The sequence below is a fragment of the Rhodnius prolixus genome, unplaced genomic scaffold (genome assembly GCF_049639745.1).
Source record: "Rhodnius prolixus isolate KJV_2025 unplaced genomic scaffold, Rpr scaffold_9, whole genome shotgun sequence".
In the NCBI taxonomy this organism is placed as follows: domain Eukaryota; kingdom Metazoa; phylum Arthropoda; class Insecta; order Hemiptera; family Reduviidae; genus Rhodnius; species Rhodnius prolixus.
Window position 1 is genome coordinate 7,894,329 of NW_027411604.1, and position 18,145 is coordinate 7,912,473.

The 18,145-nt window shown below is 31.4% G+C and overlaps 1 protein-coding gene across 16 annotated transcripts; it reads right to left on the minus strand.

Annotated features, from left to right (window-relative positions):
* On the minus strand, positions 1–16,871 carry pkaap (A-kinase anchoring protein pkaap). 16 transcript variants are annotated; one of them, XM_074128030.1, is made up of 13 exons: positions 16,353–16,870; positions 15,843–16,278; positions 15,645–15,768; positions 15,427–15,563; positions 14,958–15,275; positions 13,758–13,834; positions 12,853–12,905; positions 12,156–12,252; positions 10,192–10,276; positions 5,586–9,590; positions 2,828–3,015; positions 1,832–1,936; positions 1–107 (listed from the first exon to the last, which is right to left on the minus strand). In XM_074128030.1, the coding sequence occupies exons 1-9, from the start codon at positions 16,498–16,500 to the stop codon at positions 10,242–10,244; spliced, it is 1,425 nt and encodes a 474-aa protein (XP_073984131.1). In that variant the 5' UTR covers positions 16,501–16,870; the 3' UTR covers positions 1–107; positions 1,832–1,936; positions 2,828–3,015; positions 5,586–9,590; positions 10,192–10,241. The 16 variants fall into 16 exon arrangements, with proteins under 16 accessions (XP_073984131.1, XP_073984123.1, XP_073984122.1 ...); XM_074128022.1 differs by having other exon boundaries at positions 1–1,563; XM_074128021.1 differs by having other exon boundaries at positions 1–3,015; positions 16,353–16,547; positions 16,665–16,871.
* Between the last annotated feature and the right edge of the window lie 1,274 nt (positions 16,872–18,145).

Genomic DNA, 18,145 nt, shown 5'->3' on the forward strand with positions numbered 1-18,145 from the left:
TGTTGCTGTAGGAGTTGGAATGTGTTACACTGGATAAAATGTCATCAATCCAGCCACTTGTTTCAATTGAACTAGTTCAGAATTACCTTAAGAATGTTGAAAGAACACTGAGAACAAAAATAAAAATTATTAATACAATTGTTTTAATTGTAATTTACAAATATTTAGAAAAAAATCTATTTTCAATAAGTTAGAATTTAAAACTACTGGTGCGAACATTGCAAAATCCAAGGTCCATAATTCTAGGACGTTATTAAACTTTACATTATTAATTTAAATTACATGGAGATTACTCTCCCATTTAAATGAGAGAAATGTGAATATTTACGTGGTAGTACATAATTTCCAAAATACATAATCGTAATTAGCAATTTACTTTTACAGTAATAAAAACGACCAAAAATTATTAACACGTTACGAAGTAAATCTACCTACTTATGACCGTTGAAACATTTTTATGAAACAAAATAATGAAGACTAAAATCAACTTTTTAAAATTACATGCGTGCACTTGAAATGCATCACTATCATTTCAATCAATTTCATAAACACTTCCAATCATATCAACTCGTAATTAAAAATAAAAGTAAACGCAAAAAATGTTGCTTACCCGCAAGAAGTCCTTAACGTAGTAATAATGCAAAAACTAGTTTTTAATTTCCTAGGAAGTTAACGCTTAATGCAAATAGATAATACAATCAGTTTTCTAAGATATGTAAAAGTTCTTACTGACTTAGTTACACCAGCATCAACATGAAACTATCAATCATAAATTAAGAACATCAAATTATGAGGTAAACAGTGAATTTTAAACATGGACATTTTTTTTTTTAGAGGAAAACTTCTTTTTAAAATACTGATGATATAAAATGTTTATCAACGTGGTGGAAGAACATACAATAAATAAAGCAAATTATTACCTCTGTAACATGATACTGAATATTTGGTCAAAACAGCATAACCTTTTACCCCACTGGCTTACTGGATAGTTGTTTTATTAGATTATTTTCTTAATTTTAATAATGTCAAAGTACATGTTCATGCTACCTAGCGGTGATCACTGAAACTAGTTTCTTTTTTTTTTTTTTTTTTTTTTTTTGGCGCATCAACAGCTGAGGTCATTAGCGCCCGGAGCTTTTTCCAGTGCACTGCCGGCCTCCGGACAGTGTTCTCTCGTTACAGGCAACACTGTCCATCACCGGACAGTGAGCTGTAAGAAGCTCCTAGGAAGAGAAAATCTAAGGGTCAGCTGCTGGATTCGAACCCGGGACCTCCGCGTGACTAGTTTCTTTGTAATTACATCTTTTAATTTAAACTATTGCCGCTAGGTAGCATTGGCATGACAGGTTTATTTTTTTTCATTTCTAATTAATAAAAACTAACGATTTTTACAAGTTAGACATATGAAGTAAAAGGTTGTCAAGCTCGTACGTGGAATGTATAGGATTAGGCAAATCCATGATTGATAAAGTTGTCCTTGATCCTTACTTCACAAACTCTGATTTCTTGCTCTTTCCTCGTCCGGACATCTTTGTAATATCCAGGGCAATCACAAAGGTTCAGCTTAAGGAAGTGAACAGAAAGCGACAAAGAAACATTTCAATTCAAGCTCTAGATCGTAATGATTTCATGAAAGTGCGTTATTAAATAAACAAATTTGAACTTTCTATGAATTTTCTTTATTGATTTTCATCACACACGAAACTTGACGATTCGTAAAAACATTTATCGAAAACAAATACATATTTCAGTTGAAAACTGAATAACTTAAGATAAAGTAAATGAATTGTAATGAGTGTTTGGTGGATATTAAAGTAAAAGTGAAAAATACCTTATAAAGCCGATGAAAAGGGATAGGTCGTGATCACATAACACTTGCTCCAGCAAGTAATTCTCATTCTACTCTTGCTTGTTGGCACTTCCACCCTATTTATTCCTGTTATAAAATAGACAAAAACTATTCATACTGATCGAGTAACTACATATCAGAACCCATCCAATTCAACTCAAGTGCCGAAATCACCTTCATGTGTAAATACTGAAGTTTCGATATACATATGTACCAACTTTTTGTTTCAAGTCCTAAAATTTTTAGTATATACATATTGTCACCTTGTTCTTTTTCTTATATTGGCAATATTATGAACAAAAATTTGATAATTGTAATTATAATTAATATAATACGTATGTTGGTTACTTACTATGGTTCAATCTTATTAGATCTATTTCTTTTGATGTAATGACCCAGATTAACAGGTTAATAAAATTTGATAATTGTAATTATAATTAATATAATACGTATGTAGGTTACTTACTAAGGTTCAATCTTATTAGATCTATTTCTTTTGATGTAATGACCCAACAGTTACACCGCTAATGTAAAATAAAAAAGTTAATTTTATCAGATGCGAGTTAAGCTTAACGAAATTATCTTCCACATCTTGCAGCTTTATTTAGTTCACTTTAATATAGAACTGACTCTTCTCGTACTTCTCTTCGTTGCTTTCGTTCTTTGTACACATTCAGGTTGGTTGTCTGACTTTTCAGAAGCTGTGTCGTACGTAATGATTCATCCATGGTCTGTGGTTATTCTGATTTTTAATACTAGTTTTCACAGGTTGATCGGATATTTTCTCTCTATTCTTCTCTACTTATAATTTAATTGAACAAATATGTATGTTACTTAGTTTAATTAAATTTACTTTGCAATGAACTTTATTAGTTCCAAATTTATGCAGTATAAATTTGAATTTAGTAATCAAAATTACGCAGAAATTGATTAAAACTTAATCAAGTGTGAACGTTTATTTTAAGACTTCATACTTACTGTATTGAATATCCCTCTTATTTTATTTTGTGTCCTACTAAGTATTATTTCTTACAATTCCTTTTTTTACTTATTATAGGTCTTCGTACAGGCTTAAGTTTTCGGACTTACATCTATCTGAGAGGTAGGATTACCAGATTAACGTAGACCTTCTTCACGTGCTGCACTACAGTTACTGACTGAGCAGACTAAGGGAGGTTACATGGTGTTATCCAAAATATTAATGAATTGTCAAACAATTGTAAAAATTATGAAATAAAATTATTGAAACCTAGTATTTGTTTAAAACGTCTGTTCAATTTTTTGTTTTTAATTCTGTGCATGTTTTTAGAACTGAAAAGTTCGAAATATATTTTATACGAATGAGGCGCGAGAATTCAAATTTAAAATACGGACATGGTTGCATTCTCACCGAAATGATTGTTAAAGAAAATATGGATGAATATGTTATGCATAAATGCTTAAATAAGTAAAGTAAATTGAGAAGTGGAATGTACACATAAGTATCCTTTAATTAGAACTTACGTCTTGAGAATTAATGGAAAATACTCGTTCTGGTTTCAATTGAAAGTTTAAGATTTCTTCATTGTACATTTAATTTATAATCCAGAGGTGGAAGGTACACACAGTGTAGCCTAGTATTTTGATGTTTCTAATGCAAAATGAATGGAAAAATAAAGAAATAAGAATAAAGCACAGTTCACGTCTGTTTTTTTTTTTTTTATTATTAATTCAGACTATCCAGTGTAATCCAGACCTCGGAAGTCGCTGGAAATAATAATAATAATAATAATAATGGCAATAGGGAAGGGATTAGCTATGAGGTTAGCATACTGGACTCCCACGCGGAGGTCCCGGGTTCGAATCCAGCAGCTGACCCTTAGATTTTCTCTTCCTAGGAGCTTCTTACAGCTCACTGTCCGGTGATGGACAGTGTTGTCTGTAACGAGAGAACACTGTCCGGAGGCCGGCAGTGCACTGGAAAAAGCTCCGGGCGCTAATGACCTCAGCTGTTGATGCGCAAAAAAAAAAAAAAAAAAAAAAAAAAAAAAAAAAAAAAAAAAAAAAAAAAAAAAAAAAATAATAATGGCAATGGTAGCTTGTGCATCTTAGGTTGATCTCTTCATTTCAAAAATCAGATGTCAAAACCAATGAAAAACGCTGTAATTCTCTACTAATTCCGCTACAATAGGCGGTTTCTTTATTTCACAGTTTCACAAAGCCAGTGCTAGATGGTAGACACTGGGTAGATCAATTTTGAAAAACAAAGAAGAATCATTGTAAAAAGTGGAGCATTCCTTCTAATTACAATGTAAGACAGCTGTTTCAGTATATGATAGTTAATATTATGAGCAATGCTAGATTATAAATAGTGGGTCAATATTTTTTAAAAAGTAAGAAGTAAAAAACCTTTAAAAAAGAAGAAAATAAAGAAATGGTCCCTTAATTACACCTTAATGTTGGTTGCTTTTGCATTTAATAGTTAATATAAACGCCACTGCTAAATGGTAGATGTTGAGTCTGCCTATTTTGAAAAAAAGAAAGTAAAAATAGTCGGAAAAGAAAACCTTTCTTTTAATTTCACTGGAATGCAACTGTTTCGTCTTTGATGGTGAATATTTAGAGCAATGTACGATTGTACATATTATGTCGATCTATTTTGAAAAAAGGAGTAATAACCATTGGAAAAAGTGGAAATAGTCTCTTCATTGGACTGTAATACTGCTGTTTCTGTGTTTCATAGTTAATAATAAAGCCAATGCTAGGTTGTACAAGTTGAGCCGGCCTTTTTTTGAAAAGTAAGAAGTAAAAACCATTGGGAAAAGTAGAAATATTCTTTAAATTTCACAGCAATACTGCTTTTTCTTGTGTTTGGTAGTTAATTATGAGTCCAATGCTAGGTTGTACAAGTTAGGTCGATCATTTTTGAAAAGTAAGAAGAGAATCCTCTAGAAAAAAGTAGAAATCGTCTTTTAATTTTTCCTTTTATTTTACAATTGTATCTTCAAATTCCGTCTACCCTGTGTGTACAATCCAAATCCAGCAAGTATTTTGAATCACCATTACAAAATCTAAAGAATTCCTTTTATTTAGCAATCATGACTTCCAATTCGGGCTAACCTGTGTGTATATTCCACCTCTAACTTAGTTATTAATACACTAAAGCAGAAATGTCTATCTTTCCAGTCAAACTAAAGAAGAATCTTTGTTTTTCCTTTCTGCTTTGGTGTGGTAATAATTAATCCAGAGGTGGAATGTATACACAGGGTAGTCTGAATTTTGAGTTACGTCTGAAAAATGAATGGAATCATTTGAAATCCTCTTCTAGTTTGCAGCAATAGAAAGAGAATGATTGCGAAAGAATGAAGAAAGAAATCTCAATTTTTCCAGTTTAACTAGACGAGAATTCTTTTTTTTTTTCAATTAGTCCTGCAATCGTAACTTCAAATTCAAGGTATCTTGCTTGTACAATTCACCTGTTCCTCAATTATTAATAGTATTAAGCAGAAATCTTCATCTTTCCAGTCAAACTAGACCATAGTTACTTATTTTTCTATTAACCCTCCATCGGGCGCATTTAAACTGTGAGATGAAGAGGGATTTTCTCTCTCAAAAAATAATAAAAATGTATCAAGTGTGGGTTAAAGACTGAGGAGTAGGAAAGTTCGAAGCAACTTGGAGACAAGCAATCATAAGGTTAGCTCTACATAATTAAGTATTAAAACAAATGCAAACAAATGTACTTTGTTATAATTACCTGATGATACTTAAGATCGGTTGTTTTATTTCATCAAAGTGGAAAATCTTAAAAAAAGAAGAAAGAGAAATTGTAGTAAGAATTAACGATATTATTATTTTTAACTTACAGATACATTTTTCCCCTTAAAAACCATTTATTTTAAAGTAACTTTTTTCGTAACTAACAAAATAAAAATTCAGATTGTACAACTATAATTTACCAGCACAATTTGAACATTTGTATAATTTACGGTTGTGATGACTAAGGTAACAGAGATTGTGTTTTTTTTTTTTTTTTACACTATATTTAAAATACTCTTTAATATTAGTATTAAGTTTGTAAAATAATAGGATACACATATAACAAATTGTACACACCAGGGTAAGAATGTAAAGGATATTTACAAATTTACAGCCACGATAAATTATAATCAGATCAAAAACTCAAGTTTCACTTTTATGACTTTTTTTTTTAATGTGCCACGAAATTAATTTTTTTTTTTTTTTTTAAATTATTGTCCGTTAATTTTGCATTATATTTATGTTTACAGTATTTTACTTATTTATTGTTTTCCTTATGGGGGAAGGAATTTGAAGCATTCAATTTTATTGGGTTGTCCGGAATGTTCGTGCTAATTATGAAGGAAAGTTGGGACGCAGAAGATTTAAATTTTAGTAGTTTTTTCTTCAATAGAAGTACAAATGATACCAGATTTTCAGTTTCCGTCCATTAGGACATTAAAATAAAGGTATACGTGAACATATCGGTCCCTCTTTAATTTTTAGTTTACAATTATTTTATTATATAGGTGCCATTCTGTTCTACAACCTTTTTCCATCTTACAGACCATTTGAAAATTGTGTCCTTCCAGAATCTCTAAGGTTTTTCAGCGAAAAACGTTTCCACGAAATTTTTAATCATGACCAAAGAGTTGAAGTTTTTTCTATTAGGGGAATTTTGTAACGATCGAAATAGGTGGAAATCAGAAGACGCGAGGTTTGGTGAATATGGTGGAAGGGGTAGAGATCTCTTTCCAATCCTACCATACACAGAACATGATCTTCTTTGGGTGAAGACCGGCTTTTGGGGTGGCTAAAGGTGGTTCATTCCCATTAACCCATTAATTAATACGGTTTATGTAGCCAAACTTCACAAAATGCACGTGGATGGGAGATTTTGACATATTTAACATTTAACAGTGTCGTAGGGCGTGGGTTTTTCTCTGTAATCTTCATCTGGTGAAGGTCCAATCCGGGCGTTCTTGATCTTTAAGGTTGAAATCACCAGCTTTATACCTACTAAACCACTTCCGCACTGTTCATTCAGCTAGAACACCTTCGCCATAAACAGCGCGTATCTTGTTTGCCGCTTGTGTGGCATTTTTACCTTTCCGGTAAAAAATACAACATTAAATGCTTAAAATGCACTTTCATATTCAAAGGCGTATAAAACTGACAAAAATTAAGTATCACAACAAAACGTTTTGTCCAAATATGCCTGAAGTGCCCTCTTTTACGATATGAACGCATGTGATTTATTTTTTATTTTAAATTATTTAAGAGGTTGTTGTCGCCCGGAGTTTTTTTCAGTGCACTGCCAGCCTCCGGACAACACTATCCATCACCGGACAGTGAGCTGTAAGAAGCTCCTAGGAAAACGACCAGCAGCTGGATTCGTGTGTAAATCCAATACACTAACCGCATAGTTAATCCCATCCCATTTGTTTTTAATCGTGCTGACATATTCAAACCTGTCCTTATGCAAATTACCAAAAATCGGCACGAACTTTCGGGACAACCCAATAATTTAAAAAAAGTGGGAGAGAGATTAATACATTATTGTTCAGAACAAAAATAAAATATAATGGTTACATTATCAAAGCTAAAAAAATATTTTTATACATGCCAGATCCTATTATCAGATACTTACTATAAAGGAAATTACACTTGTTTATGTCTATACTAGCAATAATTTAGCTAAACAAAAAAATAACAAGGGATAAGTAAAAATACAACAAAAAATGTCAATCACTAACATTTTTTATATACGAATAATATTATATCACAGTGAAATAGCTTTCAATCAAAAAATTAATCACTATAATTTAAACTGTGGTGTGTGTGATATATATGTTCTAATTACATATTTGTATTAAAATAAATATTTTTTTTATGACTATGATTATTTATTTTAAGGAGGCACCATTTATAATTTTTGAACGTTAAATAGATCCATAAAATACGTGGACTATTTATTATTTATAATATATACATGTTTTTAATATATAATATATCTTCGTTTAGACCAAACATTTACAACACATCCGTTCTGTAAATGATAGAAATATTGCATTTTCTCAGGATAAGATTGGTTATTTATTTTGGAAACAGGGGAACAATCATTTTTTTAAATGTAATTTTATTAGTTTGGCTGATGAGGAATAAAATGTTGGGGGTTGGGATTAACTGGGTTACCAACAGCTTCACTAAATCTAAAGAATAGTTGTTAGTGGAAACGAAGCAAAAGTACAGTTACTCATAATCATACTTACCAACCTCTTGTGTGATTGTAAAATTCAATTTTAATTTAAAAAAAGAGAGAAAGAGAATTTATACATTATTATTAGAACATAAATAACACATAATAAAGGGTTACATTATAAAGCTACTAAAATATTTTTATACATGCCAGATCCTATCATTGGAAAAAGATGGGGAAATTAATTCATTCGATCATATGAGTTAATACGGCCAAGAAAAGGCACTACCGACATTTGACTAATTCCCATGTAGCACTAAAATAAAGAATAAATATATCGTACTATACTCATATATTCTTTTAAAAAGAAAACGCTGCACAGTTTATACAAATTCGTGATACAAATGAACCAAAATTTAATGACAAGGTAACAAAAATGCTGGCTGACTGCATATTTAATCCGTTAAGGCCGTGTGGTTTTCAGGATATTGTAGGCATATAACCGGCCACTGCAGGCTCAGAAAACCCATTCATTACATGAACCTTTGTAGGTTCTGTCAGGAGGAGGAGGAAACGGCACTGCACGTGTTGTGTCAGTGCGAGGGGTTCGTCTGGCTAAACGATGTTACTCCACGGAGAGTAAAAACAAAGCCTGAGAGCTTTTCCCAATAGCCGCTCTCCAGAATTAAGAGTCTCAATTAAACGAACGGGTCTGGAGGGCGAGCTTTAGAGTGCTGGGAGACACAATAAATCCATTGCGTCGTGGTGGGGTAGGCCTTTAAGGTCGCCCTATTAGAATCAAACGAAAATGCAGCTACTCACTAGTTCTTTGATTTTTTGCAACCTTTATTATGATTGAAGAAAATTTGGCCAGCCTGAAGAGTAAAGTAGGAAGGGAAAAAAGTAAAGTAAAAATGAATTCCAGCATGTTCTCACCATGATTAATAATTTTTGAAAAAAAGGTGAGATTTTTTTCAAGTTATTATTGCGAAACTAAATAACCAAATTATTCAGGTAAAAATATCCCTAATGTTTCCAGAAAAAAATTGAAGGTTCTAAGTTTTATTATTAAAGGGCTTATACTTTAGTGTTATAGTTACATTGTGGTAGAACATTTTAATGAATTCTTGAAAAATATTTAATACAAAATGAATACAGGACACACACACCGTACATGTGTAAACTTTAAGAAGATCACATGATTGTACACAAATCAATTATTCTGGCACCAATAATACAAAAAATAAGTTATTTGGAAATTCAAAAAAAAAAAAAAGTTAATATTAAGAACAATTGTATTAATTATTAGAGCCATAAAAAACTAAATATCAGTTTTTGACTATTTTTAAAATGAAATACTTGTCTTATTGTTTTTTTTTTTCCTGTTCTTATAGTAACAAATAGTGTGAGCAATAATTACACTAATATGAGTACCTCAACTATACGTAAAAATTATAACTGCAGAAATAAATTGTGAGAATGTCCACCTAACTCCATGGATTAAAGCAGCCTAAAATCTATGCTTCTAATTTGTCTGAATCTTACCTTGAAACAAAAAAAAAAAAAAATAGTTGGAACTAATTAATAATATATTGGATTGCAAAAAAAAAAAAATCCATTTCCTTAGCTAAAGAAGTTAAAAAAGTAGAATAAAAATAAAAGAAATGTGATTAAGGAGTTGTCAAGTAAAGTCAAAACAAATTTAACGTGAGAGCACATTCTGTTGGTGGCCAAATCACGGTCTTCCTGCTGTCCAACATTCAGGACAAGTTTAATTAGACGCTTCAACCAAATTTTGCGATTCAACATGCGTACGTTTCACTAATTTATTGAGTAGAATGGGTAAATTGTTATCAAGAGGAATCATTGCACATCTTTCAATAGGAAATAGAATTTTCTTCGCAGATAAATCAGTTAAACAGTTAGTGAACATGTTAAACAGGAGAACTTGCTGATAAAGAAAATGAGAGGTCGAGAAATGTTGGTCATCAAAAAAGCAGATTAAATCATTTTTAAGACTGTTTTTGTTGATACTCAAAATACATGTATGATCCATTAGTCAGTTAATTTTTTACATAAATAATTAATAAAAACAAAAATATTTGTATACTTAAAAAATTAATAAAAATAAAATCTCTTAACTCACTTGAACAGGGAACATCGTTGTCTTTATGGCGGGAAATGCATTTCATCTATTCACACGTCTGGGTTGGTTAACTTGGCTGCGCTTCCTTTTAAATAATAACTTAATTTTATTAACTAAGAATACAGATAATATTTAAGGAAAAAGATACAATATATAGTTGCCTTACAACTAAAAATATAAATATGACTAAAGTATAGCTATACGCAGATAAAATTGACACTTTCGAAAATATGTTCGAAGGAATTCTGATATTTTTTTAACCTGATTTTTACTAAATTGAAAAGTTGTGGCACAACAACATTTTAAGAGTTTTACTTTCTCTTAGAACTTAGGTTTGAGGAAGTAATAGTGACCAAAATCATCCATCAGAACTTATAACAGAAATTGGGTTACTTAATAGAAGTGTGCCTTGCTATCAATATGAACTTCAAACTGTGTTTGAGTGATACGTATACAGATTTTACTGACAGAGGTTGGTGCTTACTGACATAGCAGTCCAACAAATCGACCTGACGTTATGCTGCATGATAAGAACTGGAGGACAGCAATGACAAGTGCCCCGAGCACTTAAAAACCTCTTAAGTTTAAGAAGAGAAAAGCAAAAAAATTCGAAACTAGAGTACGAAATAATGAGTCTGTGGGAAGTAGTGACAATCTGGGCAGTGTCATTCAGCAACTGGCATAAATCCATTTGAACAAGATACCAATCCAGGCTTTGGTCCAAAATATTTTCATCCAAAACTGCAAAAAGCGAGATCTTGAAGACTTGTCGTATTGTCCACAAATTTTTTGGGGACCAATAATAATTTGCTTGACATAATTTATTAAATAACCCGCACATTTTAGTTAAAAACTAGGATTTCTGAAATTGGAAAAAGAATAGTAATAAGTTTTGATATAATTTTTAGATTTTCAGAAAAACGGCTATAAAAATTGTCTTCAACCTTATATACTGTTTTGTTTCTACAAATTTTACGTGAAATAGTTTCTATACTGATCTAAAATTCAAAGTTAGAAATTTTCTTTGGAAAATTAATTTTATCCTGGACTATTATTGGCGAAGAAACGCTCTTGAGAGTTATTCAGTACACTAAATAGTGAACGGATACAATGTTCGGCAGAGAAATATTTTTCAATGAGTATTAAATGAGTTTGCAAAATTTCAAATCCGGTGAAGTACGGATCTCTCAAACGATTTTTTATGGCTTCCGTACAAATACAGTTAAACATAGGTGGCTTTTGTTTGTGAGTTTAGTAAACTGTTTTTAAAGGGGAGTTCAAAATTGTTACATTTTACAAAAGCACTTTCATTAAAGTAAATCAACATGGTATATTTAGTACAAATTTGAAATTTGCAGTTTTGTTTTTAATAACCAAACCACTTTTTTGAATGGTCAAATTTTTTTATTTTATGATTTAAGGCGCGTCAACATCTTAGGTTATTGGCGCCCGGAGCTTTTTTCAGTGCACTGCCGGCCTCCGGACAGTGTTCTCTCGTTACAGACAACACTGTCCATCACCGGACAGTGAGCTGTAAGAATCTCCTAGGAAGAGAAAATCTAAGGGTCAGCAGCTGGATTCGAACACGGGACCTCCGCGTGGGAGTCCAGTACGCTAACCGCATAGCTAATCCCTTCCCTAATAACGTTTTTATTAGCAATATTTCCGTTCACAAATGCGATATTGTGTAGCATGCACAAACGTAGTTCTCTACCAGATTAATACTCAAAAAGAAGACAAAGTCTTACTTCAGAAATCTTGGGCAAAAAGATATTAGAGTCAAGATATTGAATGGTCAAAGTTTTGAATTTTACTGAAGCTGGTTAAAAGACTTTGTGATAAACCAAATTAATGAAACGTTTCTAAATAATAATAATAAAACCATTTACTAGAGCAATCTATAGCCTAACATTGCTTAAAAATCTACAAATACAATAAAATAAATATTCAAATTAAATACACACCTTCATTTTGAACTGGATCATCAGGATTTCCCATGGTAATACTCGTAATATCTTTAACAATCATTTCTGCTACTCTCCACGCCATTTCTTCCTGTGCCTAAAGATAATTTCTCTTTTATGTTCCTATTAGCGGTTACATTTTTTGCGGAGGAAATGGTGCACAGCAACCTTAATCTTAATCCCCCCATTGGTGTCCAAATAATTAAAACCTAGAAGAGCCATACTCTCTACTACTGTTTCAAACTTATTAATTGATCAGTTTTCGGAGTGATAGTCCGCACATTACTATTCTTATTAAGTCATTATACTTACAGATTTTACAGTAAGTAGCATAAGCTCAAATCCACTGCGACCTGGACATGGATTGTTTCTACCTTTAGAAATTAGTGTTTACGAAGGTATCTGGTAGGTGTAGAATATGAATAAGTATTTTATTGAGATAAGGGTTTGCATGTGAAGTAGCTAATTTCAAGTAGCTACATACTAGCTCTATAGGTTCTATATAGGCAATGCTTGGGGCTGTCAATGTTGCCGTACAGAATATTTGCAAATGGATGCCAAGATTTCTGAAGATGTTTTTCAACATCTTGACGTAGGAAGAAAGAGACAGTTTGTTTTAGGAACAATGCAAGGATGGTTCAAGGTCACTTGTGCTCTTAGTAGTCATATAAAAAAAATACAAAATACAAACAATTACCTTCTGCTCATCCTTATTCATAAGCAGTTTTACCACACGACTAATTCGAGATTCTGAAAAATAAAAATAAAAAACGTCATAAAATAACTAAATCTCCAATTAGCTAATAGAATAAAATCTGTACTGCAAAAGTGATTAGATCAGATAAGGAAGACACCCTTTAAGAAAACGTTGTGTACTTTAATAGAAAAAGCAGGCATAATTCTTCAAATCTTCAAAATTTGTTTCTTTAAAATAATAAATTATTGTCAATTTCAAACTACTTTTTATTTATCTGTGACGAGCTTTCGACCTAGTAGGTCATCTTCAGCGCTTTCGGTTAACTTCTTCACAGTAGATTCTAAAATGTGTTCCATTACAGTAAACATGATGGTTTAGTGGTCTCTCCTCCTTTATTGCAGAGCAATATTCATCTTTTCTTTGGGTTTCATCCAAAAGAAAAGAGAAATGATTGCCAGTTTCAGACATATTTATTATGTCACCAAAACAAAGGAGAGAACGCTGCAGTGGTTACATTACATTTTACAGATGTAAGAAAGTAAAGATGTATTTTATTTAATGGTTAATGTGAAAGTTTACTAGTAAAGTTCGTTCGCTACCCCCGCCCACGAAACCTAAATTTGGAGTTAAGATGTATAGCCCGACCGAAATAATAGGCAGCATTACCTACTATTAGAATTTTTAGATGCAAGTTTTAATAACACCTATCTAAAAAATGTATTGATTTTGAGATTCTGCTTGTCACCAGTAACTTCAGAATATACTATTACTGCTGCCTCATAAGATTGTTTAAATCTGCTATTTTCAAAAACTACACGCCAACAAAGTCAGATTCTTCAAATCAAATGACTCAATGTGTTGTTATAAAAAAAAAAATATATAAAAAAATCGAGAACATAACAAACCTGATTTCCTATCCGGTTCAGGCTCAATATCTGTTTCATAGCGTCCTAGTTGATCTATACGACCGAAACTCAAGCCACTGCAAAAAATAAATAAATTTTAACCAAAACACGACGAACTGTTTAATTAAAAAAAAAAAAAAAATCCTCCTAATGACAATGTAATATTAAACAACTAAACGATTCACACAATACCTGATTGTTCAAAGATTAAACTTACCAAAGATTAGAAATAATTACACATAAAAAAGTAAAATCATGACAACAATGGTTAAAGCACATGATTTCCCCACAAGGGCGGGAGGTACAAATCAATCTATGATGATAAAACAAAATTAAATAAAAATAAAATAAAACGCAAAAGAGAATCGCCTTCAGTTTCTCCCCACAAGTTCTCTCCTGCCTTATCCTATTTCGACTAAATATTGTGAATATAATCTCGTCAATAAACTATCTATACAAAAGAGTTCAACATAAAAGTCCTTTTGAACATTGTGGTTAACACATTATGAGTAGCAAAGACCACTGCTTAAAAACATTTTTTCACTAAGAATTCATGTTCACTATTTCGAAAAAAAAGCTCTTCAATTTTGAAAACAAGAGACTCTCTGTCTTACAAGATACCACGCGAGAATAATGTTTCCTGAACAATCAGAAGTTATAGATCAAAATCTATACATTACATAAAAGTTGCAAACGGAGTAACTGGATAAAGCAAACTGCTCTTGGGACTAAAAGATAAATTGTGGCTCCTGTTGTAACTGGGTTGTATAACAGTTTAAAGGATATTTTTAGAACATTTTCGAGTCAATCCTAAAAAGAACATTCCTGTTCAGTTTTCAACAAGCAGAATATGGATTCCCTGTGTAGGAATAAAATTTGGTATTTTTTCCCCCGAAAGCAACAAAAGTTTCTCTTTTTACCTAACATCGTCTTGGTCGCCGTCATAGGCAGATTTACAGGTAGGAACGTACGTAGCACCAAAGAGTGACCAAGAGAAAGGTATGTAAAAACATAAATCTTTGTTATTCTCAGGAGAACAAACAAAATGTGGATTCTACACAGATACCTCTATGTTTGCAAATTTATTCGTAATATTTCCATTAAGGTAAAAAGCGATCAGGTATCATTTATAAAATAGTTGATTATTAATCAGAAAGATACAAAAAACAGCAATTAAACATCTTTACAAACTGCTCTTACCTTATATGTTTTCTTCGTCTCCAAAGCCCATCCGGATCTCCAACAGATCGTGTATCAATGCTACCCTCTGTGACCGACGAAGCTGGACTGTGATTAGGCCTAGATGAACTGCTCATCACATAGGAAAGCAAAGAAAGGTACTGTTGTGATGATAAAAACGGCCTCAGACAATTTGATTCCAAAAATGTTTCTGCTAAAATCACTGCAGGCCTTAAACAATCCGGTGAAGTTTCAGTCTCGCCACAAATCCCTTCTTCTACTTCAAATCTTACTTTATCAGAAATTCCTAAAGGATAAGTTGCTTGTAAAGAAAGATACCTAAAACATTAGGAAAAAATTATTCGAATAAAAACCGAAGTAGACATTAAGATGTAAGCGATAATTATTCTTATCTAAAATAAGATATAATAATATCTTATTACTACACACTTCTGTATTATCGAAAATGCTGCGTGTTAAGTTAACTTACTTATCATAAATGAGTATAGCATCATTCTGTATTTGTGAATAGTCAGCAGTATCCTTTTTCAGTATGTAGTGTTTCTCAAAGTTTGTAGCAGCTGACCAGAATTCAATAATATTAACGTAGTCCTCCTGCTCCAAAAACTAAAATGCATGTACTTAAATAGAAACTTCTATAAGCTCCATACTCTAAATTTTTATTATGCACATTATAAATAAACAAACCTCAAAAAATGCAGTATAGCTAGGATCATAATATAAAACGTCACTTAAAGTCATGGTGCCGCTTGTCATTACTTCAATTTGATACTTACAGTGCCAATCACTTTTTAGAAAATCTAACCATATTCTGTGATAAACAGTTGTTGCTAGATTTTAGAATTTTTATAAAACTTCTACATAAACAAAAATGTTTGTACTTACTCTCTTCTTATTAAGTGAAAAGTGTAGTCTTTCAGTTGAGCTAAACAATTACTAGTTTCCATGGCATTTAATGCTATTTGAATAGATAACTTTAGCTCTTCAGGAATTCTCACTTTGTGAGTTGCATCATCACATAAGTATTGATTGTATATTTTAGTCGTGCACATAAAACTATAGTCATTAATTGCCGTATCACTAATATCACTGTTACCACTTTGATGAGTCTTGCAGGGAGTTCCTACTAGGCTGCCGGTCTTCTTAAGAGTAGGTGTGTCCAATTTAAATGGTACATTCTCTAAGTCCATAAGTAAATTAAAAATATTAACATGCCCTCGGGCTTCCATAAACTGACTAAAATATGACAAAGCTATCTTATTGTGAAAAACATCTTCTATATTCAGTGCTAGTCTTGATTTAGCCTCACATAATTGTTTACCTAAAAAATTAATGCATTTTATAAGGATTCCCAAAATTAACTTTAAAAAAACCATATTTCTTTAATAGACTTACTTAAAATTTCGCATTTAAACCTGGACAATGGTCCAACGTACACTGACAATTCCTGATCTATTTGATTATGAAGGTTGCAATTATTTTTTAATTTATTAGGAGAAGTTTGAGGCGACCTTTGTCTATCCTTCTTCCAGAACTGTAGCATCCTAATTTAAACCGACCACTAATTCTATAATTCATTTAGATTGGAAGCTAAAATTTACGTTTACCGTTAATTTTTTCATAATTTACTTTCAGAGAAAAATTAATTTAACTTAAATGTAATGTAAATATTTAATGAAATACCAAAATTCATGCTAACACTATAACCTCGCTTTGGTGAGAAGGTAACGTAATTTTGAAATAATATCTATCGAAGAAAGCTTATGAAGTTATCTTTAACTGAGTTGTGTTGAAAGAATTGAATAATGTTAATTAAAATCATTGTAAACATTGGCATAAATACACGAAAATATTATGAACGTACACTGAAATTCATGTCTGCCATTTTGGCAACGTCACACATCTCTAGTATAAATTACATGTTATCGCTTGGCGCAATATTTGATTTTAAAAAATCTAAGTACCAAAGTAAATTCAATAAATATACATTCGTGTATGCATATTTTTAAGGTTCATGTTTGTAATTATTGTATATAATTATAACAAAGTTTATTTATCTTATATATTTTTGAAATAATTCAATATATTTCGTTAAAAAGAAGATAAACCGTTATTTTTCTTTATTGCAATTGATTATAACTTAAAACGTATATTTCTTATTAATGATACCAATGATTTACTATTTTTATAAATAAAAAAAAATCGGTTTGAATACCCAAACGACCTCTTACAATAATTCTCGCTGCTGATTCACTGAAACTCTATAAAACACTTCAAAATGCCCAAAAGAATTTTCACAGAAAAGAAATGTTCAGATAAAACATTCGATCAAAATTTCGAATTATGAGAAAATTTAGAAGAAATTCCCAAAAAATCGTGAAAAATTTACTGAGTAATTTGGTACTAGCCACAATGTAGTTGTGAAATTTTCTTCGAACTCTGAATTTAATCAAAATAAAAACACAAAACTCGTAGAGTCAAACATCACACTGAAGGGGTACTTTAAAATACCCTGTCTCAAGAGTACCTGTAATCTGATTGTTCAGAAATTTAAAATAAAAAGTTGTAGACCAATGCTACTGCAATAAGAATAGAAAGTTTAATAAAAAGCTGCCGTATTTTTAAGTAATTATGAATTAATTTAAGTAATAATTTAAAGTTAATAAATAATCCTTTCACTAAAATAGTACTTCCTCATGGAATTTTCATCAAATTTGGAACTTTAACTACACATTTAACCCTTCTTAATTACGTATATGTGGAACTTAAACCGTAAACTGTATTCATTCAAGAAAAGCTTATCTATGTCTAACTTATGTCTAATTTTAAAGGAAATCCTTCCTTTAGAAATAACCCTATACGCCATAGAACGAAGTGTGCTAAGGATGAGGGATAAAAAGGACCAGATCGATGGGTTCAAGAAGTCCATAGAGTGGTTTCTTATATACTGCATAAGACGTATGTCTACTTGAAAATGTGTCGGGATCCTAAAGAAAGGCCAAGTTAACATTATAAATCTTTTTAAATAGTATTATCTTTTACTGATGTAAAAAAGAGAGTAAAATAGTTCAGAGAAAGTACTGATGGTAGTGAATTTAATCTTTCAAAGGTTTACTTGAATGCTAGTACCACTTAAAAGATAACTTATCAATAATAAATCAATTGCCTATTGGTGGAACTATTTTCCT